This window comes from Ranitomeya imitator, chromosome 9 (assembly GCF_032444005.1).
Source record: "Ranitomeya imitator isolate aRanImi1 chromosome 9, aRanImi1.pri, whole genome shotgun sequence".
NCBI classification, from domain to species: domain Eukaryota; kingdom Metazoa; phylum Chordata; class Amphibia; order Anura; family Dendrobatidae; genus Ranitomeya; species Ranitomeya imitator.
In genome coordinates, this window is record NC_091290.1 from 156,038,232 (window position 1) to 156,052,418 (window position 14,187).

General features: G+C 68.4%; 1 protein-coding gene across 3 annotated transcripts in view; it reads right to left on the reverse strand.

Annotated features, from left to right (window-relative positions):
- The window catches only part of KATNB1 (katanin regulatory subunit B1), a 69,713-nt gene extending 56,474 nt beyond the window's left edge, over positions 1-13,239 (reverse strand). For 2 of the 3 annotated variants that reach the window (XM_069739597.1, XM_069739598.1), the window contains exon 1: positions 13,101-13,239. Coding sequence is in view for 1 of the 3 variants with exons in the window: in XM_069739600.1 (XP_069595701.1) it covers positions 13,158-13,169 (12 nt within the window). In the remaining 2 variants the exon portion in view is untranslated. The remainder of the gene's footprint in view (positions 1-13,100) is intronic. The other variant, XM_069739600.1, reaches the window with a different exon arrangement.
- Positions 13,240-14,187: the final 948 nt, after the last annotated feature.

Below are 14,187 nucleotides of genomic sequence, written 5' to 3' on the forward strand. Positions count from 1 at the left end.
CGTTCCCCGGTCACTCACTCCCTCCTCCCGGTGCCGCCGATTCCCGTTCCCTCACTCCCTCCTCCTGGTGCCGCCGTTCCCCGGCACTCACTCCCTCCTCCCGGTGCCGCCGTTCCCCGGTCACTCCCTCCTTCCTCCCGCCGTTCCCCGGTCACTCACTCCCTCCCCCCGCTGCCGCCGTTCCCCGGTCACTCACTCCCTCCCTCCTCCCGGTACCGCCATTCCCCGGTCACTCACTCCCTCCTCCCGATGCCGCCGTTCCCCGGGCACTCACTCCCTCCTCCCGGTGCCGCCGTTCCCCGGTCACTCCCTCCCTCCTCCCGATGCCGCTGGTTCCCGGTCACTTACTCCCTCCTCCCGGTTCCCAGTCACTCACTCCCTCCTCCCGGTACCCGCCATTCCCCGGTCACTCAGTCCCTCCTCCCGGTGCCGCCGTTCCCCGGTCACTCACTCCCTCCTCCCGATGCCGCCGTTCCCTGGTCACTCACTCCCTCCTCCCGATGCCGCTGGTTCCCGGTCACTCACTCCCTCCTCCCGATGCCGCTGGTTCCCAGTCACTCACTCCCTACTCCCGGAACCGCCGTTCCCCGATCACTCACTCCCACCTCCCGCGGTGCCGCCGTTTTCCGGTCTGTCACTCCCTCCTCCCGGTGCCGCCGTTCCCCGGTCACTCACTCCCTCCCCCCGCTGCCGCCGTTCCCCTTTTACTCCCTCCCTCCTCCCGGTACCGCCGGTTCCCGTTCCCTCACTCCCTCCTCCTGGTGCCGCCGTTCCCCGGTCACTCAATCCCTCCTCCCGATGCCGCCCGTTCCCTCACTCCCTCCTCCTGGTGCCGCCGTTCCCCGGTCACTCACTCCCTCCTCCCGATGTCGCTGGTTCCCGGTCTCTCACTCCCTCCCGCTGCCGCCGTTTCCCGGTCACTCACTCCCTCCACCCGATGTCGCTGGTTCCCGGTCACTCACTCCCTCCTCCCGGTACCGCCATTCCCCGGTCACTCAGTCCCTCCTCCCGGTGCCGCCGTTCCCCAGTCACTCACTCCCTCCTCCCGCTGCCGCCGTTCCCAGGTCACTCACTCCCTCCTCCCAATGCCGCTGGTTCCCGGTCACTCACTCCCTCCTCCTGGTACCGCCATTCCCCGATCACTCACTCCCTCCTCCCGATGCCGCCGTTCCCCGGTCACTCAATACCTCCTCCCGATGTCGCTGGTTCCCGGTCACTCACTCCCTCCTCCCAGTACCGCCATTCCCCGGTCACTCAGTCCCTCCTCCCGGTGCCGCCGTTCCAAGGTCACTCACTCCCTCCTCCCGGTGCCGCCGATTCCCGTTCCCTCACTCCCTCCTCCTGGTGCCGCCGTTCCCCGGTCACTCACTCCCTCCTCCCGGTGCCGCCGTTCCCCGGTCACTCCCTCCTTCCTCCCGCCGTTCCCCGGTCACTCACTCCCTCCCCCCGCTGCCGCCGTTCCCGTCTCTCACTCCCTCCTCCCGGTGCCGCCGTTCCCCGGTCACTCACTCCCTCCTCCTGGTGCCCGGTCTCTCACTCCCTCCTCCCGATGCCGCCGTTCCCGTCTCTCACTCCCTCCTCCCGATGCCGCCGTTCCCCGGTCACTCACTCCCTCCTCCCGGTACCCGCCATTCCCCGGTCACTCACTCCCTCCTCCCGATGCCGCCGTTCCCCGGTCACTCACTCCCTCCTCCCGATGCCGCTGGTTCCCGGTCACTCACTCCCTCCTCCCGATTCCCAGTCACTCACTCCCTCCTCCCGGTGCCGCCGATTCCCGTTCCCTCACTCCCTCCTCCTGGTGCCGCCGTTCCCCGGACACTCACTCCCTCCTCCCGGTGCCGCCGTTCCCCGGTCACTCCCTCCTTCCTCCCGCCGTTCCCCGGTCACTCACTCCCTCCCCCCGCTGCCGCCGTTCCCGTCTCTCACTCCCTCCTCCCGGTGCCGCCGTTCCCCGGTCACTCACTCCCTCCCCCCGCTGCCGCCGTTCCCGTCTCTCACTCCCTCCTCCCGGTGCCGCCGTTCCCCGGTCACTCACTCCCTCCTCCCGGTGCCCGGTCTCTCACTCCCTCCTCCCGGTGCCGCCGTTCCCGTCTCTCACTCCCTCCTCCCGATGCCGCCGTTCCCCGGTCACTCACTCCCTCCTCCCGGTACCCGCCATTCCCCGGTCACTCACTCCCTCCTCCCGGTGCCGCCGTTCCCCGGTCACTCACTCCCTCCTCCCGATGCCGCTGGTTCCTGTCACTCACTCCCTCCTCCCGATGCCGCTGGTTCCCGGTCACACACTCCCTCCTCCCGGTCACTCACTCCCTCCTCCCGGTGCCGCCGTTCCCCAGTCACTCACTCCCTCCTGCCGATGGCGCCGTTCCCCAGTCACTCACTCCCTCCTCGCGGTGGCGCCGTTCCCCGGTCTCTCACTCCCTCCTCCCAATGCCGCCGTTCCCCGGTCACTCCCTCCCTCCTCCCGCCGTTCCCTGGTCACACACTCCCTCCCCCCGCTGCCACCGTTCCCCGGTCACTCCCTCCCTCCTCCCGGTCACTCATTCCCGGTTCCGCCATTCCCCGGTCACTCACTCCCTCCTCCCGGTGCCGCCGTTCCCCAGTCACTCACTCCCTCCTCCCGATGCCGCCGTTCCCCTGTCTCTCACTCCCTCCTCCCGGTGCCGCCGTTCCCCGGTCACTCCCTCCGTCCTCCCGCCGTTCCCCGGTCACTCACTCCCTCCCCCCGCTGCCGCCGTTCCCCGGTCACTCACTCCCTCCTCCCGGTCACTCACTCCCTCCTCCCGGTGCCGCCGTTCCCCGGTCACTCACTCCCTCCTCCCGGTCACTCACTCCCTCCTCCCGGTGCCGCCGTTCCCCGGTCACTCACTCCCTCCTCCCGATGCCGCTGGTTCCCGGTCACTCACTCCCTCCTCCCGTTGCCGTTTCCCGGTCTCTCACTCCCTCCTCCCGGTGCCGCCGTTCCCGTCTCTCACTCCCTCCTCCCGGTGCCGCCATTCCCCGGTCACTCACTCACTCCTCCCGGTGCCCGGTCTCTCACTCCCTCCTCCCGGTGCCGCCGTTCCCCGGTCACTCACTCCCTCCTCCCGGTACCCGCCATTCCCCGGTCACTCACTCCCTCCTCCCGATGCCGCCGTTCCCCGGTCACTCACTCCCTCCTCCCGATGCTGCTGGTTCCCGGTCACTCACTCCCTCCTCCCGATGCCGCTGGTTCCCGGTCACTCACTCCCTCCTCCCGGTTCCCAGTCACTCACTCCCTCCTCCCGGTACCGCCATTCCCCGGTCACTCAGTCCCTCCTCCCGGTGCCGCCGTTCCCCGGTCACTCACTCCCTCCTCCCGATGCCGCTGGTTCCCGGTCACTCACTCCCTCCTCCCGATGCCGCTGGTTCCCGGTCACTCACTCCCTCCTCCCGATGCCGCTGGTTCCCGGTCACTCACTCCCTCCTCCCGGTTCCCAGTCACTCACTCCCTCCTCCCGGTACCGCCGTTCCCCGGTCACTCACTCCCTCCTCCCGATGCCGCTGGTTCCCGGTCACTCACTCCCTCCTCCCGGTACCCGCCATTCCCCGGTCACTCAGTCCCTCCTCCCGGTGCCGCCGTTCCCCACTCACTCCCTCCTCCCGATGCCGCTGGTTCCCGGTCACTCACTCCCTCCTCCCGGTGCCGCCGTTCCCCGGTCACTCACTCCCTCCTCCCGATGCCGCTGGTTCCCGGTCACTCACTCCCTCCTCCCGGTGCCGCTGGTACCCGGTCACTCACTCCCTCCTCCCGGTTCCCAGTCACTCACTCCCTCCTCCCGGTACCGCCATTCCCCGGTCCCTCAGTCCCTCCTCCCGGTGCCGCCGTTCCCCGGTCACTCACTCCCTCCTCCCGATGTCGCTGGTTCCCGGTCACTCACTCCCTCCTCCCGGTACCGCCATTCCCCGGTCACTCACTCCCTCCTCCCGGTGCCGCCGTTCCCCGGTCACTCACTCCCTCCTCCCGATGCCGCTGGTTCCCGGTCACTCACTCCCTCCTCCCAGTACCGCCATTCCCCGGTCACTCAGTCCCTCCTCCCGGTGCCGCCGTTCCCCGGTCACTCACTCCCTCCTACCGGTTCCGCCGATTCCCGTTCCCTCACTCCCTCCTCCTGGTGCCGCCGTTCCCCGACACTCACTCCCTCCTCCCGGTGCCGCCGTTCCCCGGTCTCTCCCTCCTTCCTCCCGCCGTTCCCCGGTCACTCACTCCCTCCCCCCGCTGCCGCCGTTCCCCGGTCACTCACTCCCTCCCTCCTCCCGGTACCCGCCATTCCCCGGTCACTCACTCCCTCCTCCCGATGCCGCCGTTCCCCGGTCACGCACTCCCTCCTCCCGGTGCCGCCGTTCCCCGGTCACTCACTCCCTCCTCCCGGTCACACACTCCCTCCTCCCGATGCCGCTGGTTCCCGGTCACTCACTCCCTCCTCCCGGTTCCCAGTCACTCACTGCCTCCTCCCGGTACCCGCCATTCCCCGGTCACTCAGTCCCTCCTCCCGGTGCCGCCGTTCCCCAGTCACTCCCTCCTCCCGATGCCGCCGTTCCCTGGTCACTCACTCCCTCCTCCCGATGCCGCTGGTTCCCGGTCACTCACTCCCTCCTCCCGATGCCGCTGGTTCCCAGTCACTCACTCCCTACTCCCGGAACCGCCGTTCCCCGGTCACTCACTCCCACCTCCCGCGGTGCCGCCGTTTTCCGGTCTGTCACTCCCTCCTCCCGGTGCCGCCGTTCCCCGGTCACTCACTCCCTCCCCCCGCTGCCGCCGTTCCCCTTTTACTCCCTCCCTCCTCCCGGTACCGCCGGTTCCCGTTCCCTCACTCCCTCCTCCTGGTGCCGCCGTTCCCCGGTCACTCAATCCCTCCTCCCGATGCCGCCCGTTCCCTCACTCCCTCCTCCTGGTGCCGCCGTTCCCCGGTCACTCACTCCCTCCTCCCCATGTCGCTGGTTCCCGGTCTCTCACTTCCTCCCGCTGCCGCCGTTTCCCGGTCACTCACTCCCTCCACCCGATGTCGCTGGTTCCCGGTCACTCACTCCCTCCTCCCGGTACCCGCCATTCCCCGGTCACTCAGTCCCTCCTCCCGGTGCCGTCGTTCCCCAGTCACTCACTCCCTCCTCCCGCTGCCGCCGTTCCCAGGTCACTCACTCCCTCCTCCCAATGCCGCTGGTTCCCGGTCACTCACTCCCTCCTCCCGGTACCGCCATTCCCCGGTCACTCACTCCCTCCTCCCGATGCCGCCGTTCCCCGGTCACTCAATACCTCCTCCCGATGTCGCTGGTTCCCGGTCACTCACTCCCTCCTCCCAGTACCCGCCATTCCCCGGTCACTCAGTCCCTCCTCCCGGTGCCGCCGTTCCCAGGTCACTCACTCCCTCCTCCCGGTGCCGCCGATTCCCGTTCCCTCACTCCCTCCTCCTGGTGCCGCCGTTCCCCGGTCACTCACTCCCTCCTCCCGGTGCCGCCGTTCCCCGGTCACTCCCTCCTTCCTCCCGCCGTTCCCCGGTCACTCACTCCCTTCCCCCGCTGCCGCCGTTCCCGTCTCTCACTCCCTCCTCCCGGTGCCGCCGTTCCCCGGTCACTCACTCCCTCCTCCAGGTGCCCGGTCTCTCACTCCCTCCTCCCGGTGCCGCCGTTCCCGTCTCTCACTCCCTCCTCCCGATGCCGCCGTTCCCCGGTCACTCACTCCCTCCTCCCGGTACCGCCATTCCCCGGTCACTCACTCCCTCCTCCCGGTGCCGCCGTTCCCCGGTCACTCACTCCCTCCTCCCGATGCCGCTGGTTCCCGGTCACTCACTCCCTCCTCCCGATTCCCAGTCACTCACTCCCTCCTCCCGGTACCGCCATTCCCCGGTCACTCAGTCCCTCCTCCCGGTGCCGCCGTTCCCCGGTCACTCACTCCCTCCTCCCGATGCCGCTGGTTCCCGGTCACTCACTCCCTCCTCCCGATGCCGCTGGTTCCCGGTCACTCACTCCCTCCTCCCGATGCCGCCCGTTCCCTCACTCCCTCCTCCTGGTGCCGCCGTTCCCCGGTCACTCACTCCCTCCTCCCGGAGCCGCCGGTTCCCGGTCTCTCACTCCCTCCCGCTGCCGCCGTTTCCCGGTCACTCACTCCCTCCACCCGATGTCGCTGGTTCCCGGTCACTCACTCCCTCCTCCCGGTACCCGCCATTCCCCGGTCACTCAGTCCCTCCTCCCGGTGCCGCCGTTCCCCGGTCACTCACTCCCTCCTCCCGCTGCCGCCGGTCCCAGGTCACTCACTCCCTCCTCCCAATGCCGCTGGTTCCCGGTCACTCACTCCCTCCTCCCGGTACCGCCATTCCCCGGTCACTCACTCCCTCCTCCCGGTGCCGCCGTTCCCCGGTCACTCAATCCCTCCTCCCGATGCCGCTGGTTCCCGGTCACTCAGTCCCTCCTCCCAGTACCGCCATTCCCCGGTCACTCAGTCCCTCCTCCCGGTGCCGCCGTTCCCAGGTCACTCACTCCCTCCTCCCGATGCCGCCGATTCCCCGGTCACTCACTCCCTCCTCCCGGTGCCGCCGTTCCCCGGTCACTCCCTCCTTCCTCCCGCCGTTCCCCGGTCACTCACTCCCTCCCCCCGCTGCCGCCGTTCCCGTCTCTCACTCCCTCCTCCCGGTGCCGCCGTTCCCCGGTCACTCACTCCCTCCTCCCGGTGCCCGGTCTCTCACTCCCTCCTCCCGGTGCCGCCGTTCCCGTCTCTCACTCCCTCCTCCCGATGCCGCCGTTCCCCGGTCACTCACTCCCTCCTCCCGGTACCGCCATTCCCCGGTCACTCACTCCCTCCTCCCGGTGCCGCCGTTCCCCGGTCACTCACTCCCTCCTCCCGATGCCGCTGGTTCCCGGTCACTCACTCCCTCCTCCCGATGCCGCTGGTTCCCGGTCACTCACTCCCTCCTCCCGGTTCCCAGTCACTCACTCCCTCCTCCCGTTACCGCCATTCCCCGGTCACTCAGTCCCTCCTCCCGGTGCCGCCGTTCCCCGGTCACTCAGTCCCTCCTCCCGATGCCGCTGGTTCCCGGTCACTCACTCCCTCCTCCCGATGCCGCTGGTTCCCGGTCACTCACTCCCTCCTCCCGATGCCGCTGGTTCCCGGTCACTCACTCCCTCCTCCCGGTACCGCCGTTCCCCGGTCACTCACTCCCTCCTCCCGTTGCCGCTGGTTCCCGGTCACTCACTCCCTCCTCCCGATGCCGCTGGTTCCTGGTCACTCACTCCCTCCTCCCGGTACCGCCATTCCCCGGTCACTCAGTCCCTCCTCCCGATGCCGCCGTTCCCCACTCACTCCCTCCTCCCGATGCCGCTGGTTCCCGGTCACTCACTCCCTCCTCCCGATGCCGCCGTTCCCCGGTCACTCACTCCCTCCTCCCGATGACGCTGGTTCCTGGTCACTCACTCCCTCCTCCCGATGCCGCTGGTTCCCGGTCACTCACTCCCTCCTCCCGGTTCCCAGTCACTCACTCCCTCCTCCCGATACCGCCATTCCCCGGTCCCTCAGTCCCTCCTCCCGGTGCCGCCGTTCCCCGGTCACTCACTCCCTCCTCCCGATGTCGCTGGTTCCCGGTCACTCACTCCCTCCTTCCGGTACCGCCATTCCCCGGTCACTCACTCCCTCCTCCCGGTGCCGCCGTTCCCCGGTCACTCACTCCCTCCTCCCGATGCCGATGGTTCCCGGTCACTCACTCCCTCCTCCCAGTACCGCCATTCCCCGGTCACTCAGTCCCTCCTCCCGGTGCCGCCGTTCCCCGGTCACTCACTCCCTCCTCCCGGTGCCGCCGATTCCCGTTCCCTCACTCCCTCCTCCTGGTGCCGCCGTTCTCCGGTCACTCACTCCCTCCTCCCGGTGCCGCCGTTCCCCGGTCACTCCCTCCTTCCTCCCGCCGTTCCCCGGTCACTTACTCCCTCCCCCCGCTGCCGCCGTTCCCCGGTCACTCACTCCCTCCTCCCGGTCACTCCCTCCCTCCTCCCGGTACCGCCATTCCCCGGTCACTCACTCCCTCCTCCCGGTGCCGCCGTTCCCTGGTCACTCACTCCCTCCTCCCGGTCACTCACTCCCTCCTCCCGATGCCGCTGGTTCCCGGTCACTCACTCCCTCCTCCCGGTTCCCAGTCACTCACTCCCTCCTCCCGGTACCGCCATTCCCCGGTCACTCAGTCCCTCCTCCCGATGCCGCCGTTCCCCACTCACTCCCTCCTCCCGATGCCGCTGGTTCCCGGTCACTCACTCCCTCCTCCCGGTGCCGCCGTTCCCCGGTCACTCACTCCCTCCTCCCGATGCCGCTGGTTCCTGGTCACTCACTCCCTCCTCCCGATGCCGCTGGTTCCCGGTCACTCACTCCCTCCTCCCGGTTCCCAGTCACTCACTCCCTCCTCCCGATACCGCCATTCCCCGGTCCCTCAGTCCCTCCTCCCGGTGCCGCCGTTCCCCGGTCACTCACTCCCTCCTCCCGATGTCGCTGGTTCCCGGTCACTCACTCCCTCCTCCCGGTACCCGCCATTCCCCGGTCACTCGCTCCCTCCTCCCGGTGCCGCCGTTCCCCGGTCACTCACTCCCTCCTCCCGATGCCGCTGGTTCCCGGTCACTCACTCCCTCCTCCCAGTACCGCCATTCCCCGGTCACTTACTCCCTCCTCCTGGTGCCGCCGTTCCCCGGTCACTCACTCCCTCCTCCCGGAGCCGCCGGTTCCCGGTCTCTCACTCCCTCCCGCTACCGCCGTTTCCCGGTCACTCACCCCCTCCTCCCGATGTCGCTGGTTCCCGGTCACTCACTCCCTCCTCCCGGTACCGCCATTCCCCGGTCACTCAGTCCCTCCTCCCGGTGCCGCTGTTCCCCGGTCACTCACTCCCTCCTCCCGCTGCCGCCGTTCCCAGGTCACTCACTCCCTCCTCCCAATGCCGCTGGTTCCCGGTCACTCACTCCCTCCTCCCGGTACCGGCATTCCCCGGTCACTCACTCCCTCCTCCCGGTGCCGCCGTTCCCCGGTCACTCACTCCCTCCTCCCGATGCCGCTGGTTCCCGGTCACTCACTCCCTCCTCCAAGTACCGCCATTCCCCGTTCACTCAGTCCCTCCTCCCGGTGCCGCCGATTCCCGTTCCCTCACTCCCTCCTCCTGGTGCCGCCGTTCCCCGGTCACTCACTCCCTCCTCCCGGTGCCGCCGTTCCCCGGTCACTCCCTCCTTCCTCCCGCCGTTCCCCGGTCACTCACTCCCTCCCCCCGCTGCCGCCGTTCCCCGGTCACTCACTCCCTCCTCCCGGTCACGCCATTCCCCGGTCACTCACTCCCTCCTCCCGATGCCGCTGGTTCCCGGACACTCACTCCCTCCTCCCGGTTCCCAGTCACTCACTCCCTCCTCCCGGTACCGCCATTCCCCGGTCACTCACTCCCTCCTCCCGGTGCCGCCGTTCCCCGGTCACTCACTCCCTCCTCCCGATGCCGCCGTTCCCCGGTCACTCACTCCCTCCTCCCGGTGCCGCCGTTCCCCGGTCACTCCCTCCTTCCTCCCGCTGTTCCCCGGTCACTCACTCCCTCCTCCCGGTGCCGCCGTTCCCCGGTCACTCACTCCCTCCTCCCGGTTCCCGGTCACTCACTCCCTCCTCCCGGTTCCCGGTCACTCACTCCCTCCTCCCGGTGCCGCCGTTCCCCGGTCACTCACTCCCTCCTCCCGGTCCCTCAGTCCCTCCTCCCGGTACCGCCATTCCCCGGTCACTCACTCCCTCCTCCCGATGCCGCTGGTTCCCGGTCACTCACTCCCTCCTCCCGGTTCCCAGTCACTCACTCCCTCCTCCCGCTACCGCCATTCCCCGGTCACTCACTCCCTCCTCCCGGTGCCGCCGTTCCCCGGTCACTCACTCCCTCCTCCCGATGCCGCCGTTCCCCGGTCACTCACTCCCTCCTCCCGGTGCCGCCGTTCCCCGGTCACTCCCTCCTTCCTCCCGCCGTTCCCCGGTCACTCACTCCCTCCTCCCGGTCACTCACTCCCTCCTCCCGGTGCCGCCGTTCCCCGGTCACTCACTCCCTCCTCCCGGTTCCCGGTCACTCACTCCCTCCTCCCGGTGCCGCCGTTCCCCGGTCACTCACTCCCTCCTCCCGGTCCCTCAGTCCCTCCTCCCGGTACCCGCCATTCCCCGGTCACTCACTCCCTCCTCCCGGTACCCGCCATTCCCCGGTCACTCACCCCCTCCTCCCGATGTCGCTGGTTCCCGGTCACTCACTCCCTCCTCCCGGTACCGCCATTCCCCGGTCACTCAGTCCCTCCTCCCGGTGCCGCTGTTCCCCGGTCACTCACTCCCTCCTCCCGCTGCCGCCGTTCCCAGGTCACTCACTCCCTCCTCCCAATGCCGCTGGTTCCCGGTCACTCACTCCCTCCTCCCGGTACCGGCATTCCCCGGTCACTCACTCCCTCCTCCCGGTGCCGCCGTTCCCCGGTCACTCACTCCCTCCTCCCGATGCCGCTGGTTCCCGGTCACTCACTCCCTCCTCCCAGTACCGCCATTCCCCGTTCACTCAGTCCCTCCTCCCGGTGCCGCCGATTCCCGTTCCCTCACTCCCTCCTCCTGGTGCCGCCGTTCCCCGGTCACTCACTCCCTCCTCCCGGTGCCGCCGTTCCCCGGTCACTCCCTCCTTCCTCCCGCCGTTCCCCGGTCACTCACTCCCTCCCCCCGCTGCCGCCGTTCCCCGGTCACTCACTCCCTCCTCCCGGTCACGCCATTCCCCGGTCACTCACTCCCTCCTCCCGATGCCGCTGGTTCCCGGACACTCACTCCCTCCTCCCGGTTCCCAGTCACTCACTCCCTCCTCCCGGTACCGCCATTCCCCGGTCACTCACTCCCTCCTCCCGGTGCCGCCGTTCCCCGGTCACTCACTCCCTCCTCCCGATGCCGCCGTTCCCTGGTCACTCACTCCCTCCTCCCGGTGCCGCCGTTCCCCGGTCACTCCCTCCTTCCTCCCGCTGTTCCCCGGTCACTCACTCCCTCCTCCCGGTGCCGCCGTTCCCCGGTCACTCACTCCCTCCTCCCGGTTCCCGGTCACTCACTCCCTCCTCCCGGTTCCCGGTCACTCACTCCCTCCTCCCGGTGCCGCCGTTCCCCGGTCACTCACTCCCTCCTCCCGGTCCCTCAGTCCCTCCTCCCGGTACCGCCATTCCCCGGTCACTCACTCCCTCCTCCCGATGCCGCTGGTTCCCGGTCACTCACTCCCTCCTCCCGGTTCCCAGTCACTCACTCCCTCCTCCCGGTACCGCCATTCCCCGGTCACTCACTCCCTCCTCCCGGTGCCGCCGTTCCCCGGTCACTCACTCCCTCCTCCCGATGCCGCCGTTCCCCGGTCACTCACTCCCTCCTCCCGGTGCCGCCGTTCCCCGGTCACTCACTCCTTCCTCCCGCCGTTCCCCGGTCACTCACTCCCTCCTCCCGGTCACTCACTCCCTCCTCCCGGTGCCGCCGTTCCCCGGTCACTCACTCCCTCCTCCCGGTTCCCGGTCACTCACTCCCTCCTCCCGGTGCCGCCGTTCCCCGGTCACTCACTCCCTCCTCCCGGTCACTCACTCCCTCCTCCCGGTACCGCCATTCCCCGGTCACTCACTCCCTCCTCCCGGTACCCGCCATTCCCCGGTCACTCACTCCCTCCTCCCGGTCCCTCAGTCCCTCCTCCCGGTACCGCCATTCCCCGGTCACTCACTCCCTCCTCCCGGTACCCGCCATTCCCCGGTCACTCACTCCCTCCTCCCGATGCCGCCGTTCCCCGATCACTCACTCCCTCCTCCCGATGCCGCCGTTCCCCGGTCACTCCCTCCTTCCTCCCGCCGTTCCCCGGTCACTCACTCCCTCCTCCCGGTCACTCACTCCCTCCTCCCGGTGCCGCCGTTCCCCGGTCACTCACTCCCTCCTCCCGGTGCCGCCGTTCCCCGGTCACTCACTCCCTCCTCCCGATGCCGCCGTTCCCCGGTCACTCACTCCCTCCTCCCGGTGCCGCCGTTCCCCGGTCACTCACTCCTTCCTCCCGCCGTTCCCCGGTCACTCACTCCCTCCTCCCGGTCACTCACTCCCTCCTCCCGGTGCCGCCGTTCCCCGGTCACTCACTCCTTCCTCCCGCCGTTCCCCGGTCACTCACTCCTTCCTCCCGCCGTTCCCCGGTCACTCACTCCCTCCTCCCGGTCACTCACTCCCTCCTCCCGGTGCCGCCGTTCCCCGGTCACTCACTCCTTCCTCCCGCCGTTCCCCGGTCACTCACTCCCTCCTCCCGGTCACTCACTCCCTCCTCCCGGTGCCGCCGTTCCCCGGTCACTCACTCCTTCCTCCCGCCGTTCCCCGGTCACTCACTCCCTCCTCCCGGTCACTCACTCCTTCCTCCCGCCGTTCCCCGGTCACTCACTCCCTCCTCCCGGTCACTCACTCCCTCCTCCCGGTGCCGCCGTTCCCCGGTCACTCACTCCTTCCTCCCGCCGTTCCCCGGTCACTCACTCCCTCCTCCCGGTCACTCACTCCTTCCTCCCGCCGTTCCCCGGTCACTCACTCCCTCCTCCCGGTCACTCACTCCCTCCTCCCGGTACCGCCATTCCCCGGTCACTCACTCCCTCCCCCCGCTGCCGCCGTTCCCCGGTCACTCACTCCCTCCTCCCGGTCACGCCATTCCTCGGTCACTCACTCCGTCCTCCCGCCGTTCCCCGGTCACTCACTCCCTCCTCCCGGTCACTCACTCCTTCCTCCCGCCGTTCCCCGGTCACTCACTCCCTCCTCCCGGTCACTCACTCCCTCCTCCCGGTACCGCCATTCCCCGGTCACTCACTCCCTCCCCCCGCTGCCGCCGTTCCCCGGTCACTCACTCCCTCCTCCCGGTCACGCCATTCCTCGGTCACTCACTCCGTCCTCCCGGTGCCGCCGTTCCCCGGTCACTCACTCCCTCCTCCCGGTGCCGCCGTTCCCCGGTCACTCACTCCCTCCTCCCGGTGCCGCCGTTCCCCGGTCACTCACTCCCTCCTCCCGATGCCGCCGTTCCCCGGTCACTCACTCCCTCCCTCCTCCCGGTGCCGCCGTTCCCCGGTCACTCACTCCCTCCTCCCGGTTCCCGGTCACTCACTCCCTCCTCCCGGTGCCGCCGGTTCCCGGTCACTCTCCGCTCGGCACGTGTTCAGACCTGCCCTCCCATTCGCGGTTTCTTAACAACCAGCGTCAAAACAAACTTAAGGTCACGCCCCCAAAGTCCCCAGCGTGCGTGTGACGTAAGGACGTGGCGACAACGTGCCGGACGCTATGATGGTTCCTGGCGGAAATGGGAAAAGTTATTTCCTGTCTGAGATAAACAGGGAGAAAATGAGAAAAATGACGTCACCGGAACAGGCGGGGCCTCCAGGGAAGACCGGAGCAGCCTCAGCATAGTGAGAAAGAGCGACGTGTGAGAGAGAGGAGAGATAGAGACTTTACCGACCCGACACCACTGATATCACCGGACACAGAAAGGGGTTAATGGCGGAGACGTCACCGGACACACAGGAAGGGGTTAATGGCGGAGACGTCACCGGACACACAGGAAGGGGTTAATGGCGGAGACGTCACCGGACACACAGGAAGGGGTTAATGGCGGAGACGTCACCGGACACAGAAAGGGGTTAATGGCGGAGACGTCACCGGACACACAGGAAGGGGTTAATGGCGGAGACGTCACCGGACACACAGGAAGGGGTTAATGGCGGAGACGTCACCGGACACACAGGAAGGGGTTAATGGCGGAGACGTCACCGGACACACAGGAAGGGGTTAATGGCGGAGACGTTACCGGACACACAGGAAGGGGTTAATGGCGGAGACGTCACCGGACACAGAAAGGGGTTAATGGCGGAGACGTCACCGGACACACAGGACGGGGTTAATGGCGGAGACGTCACCGGACACACAGGAAGGGGTTAATGGCGGAGACGTCACCGGACACAGAAAGGGGTTAATGGCGGAGACGTCACCGGACACACAGGACGGGGTTAATGGCGGAGACGTCACCGGACACACAGGACGGGGTTAATGGCGGAGACGTCACCGGACACACAGGACGGGGTTAATGGCGGAGACGTCACCGGACACACAGGACGGGGTTAATGGCGGAGACGTCTCCGGACACAGAAAGGGGTTAATGGCGGAGACGTCACCGGACACACAGGAAGGGGTTAATGGCG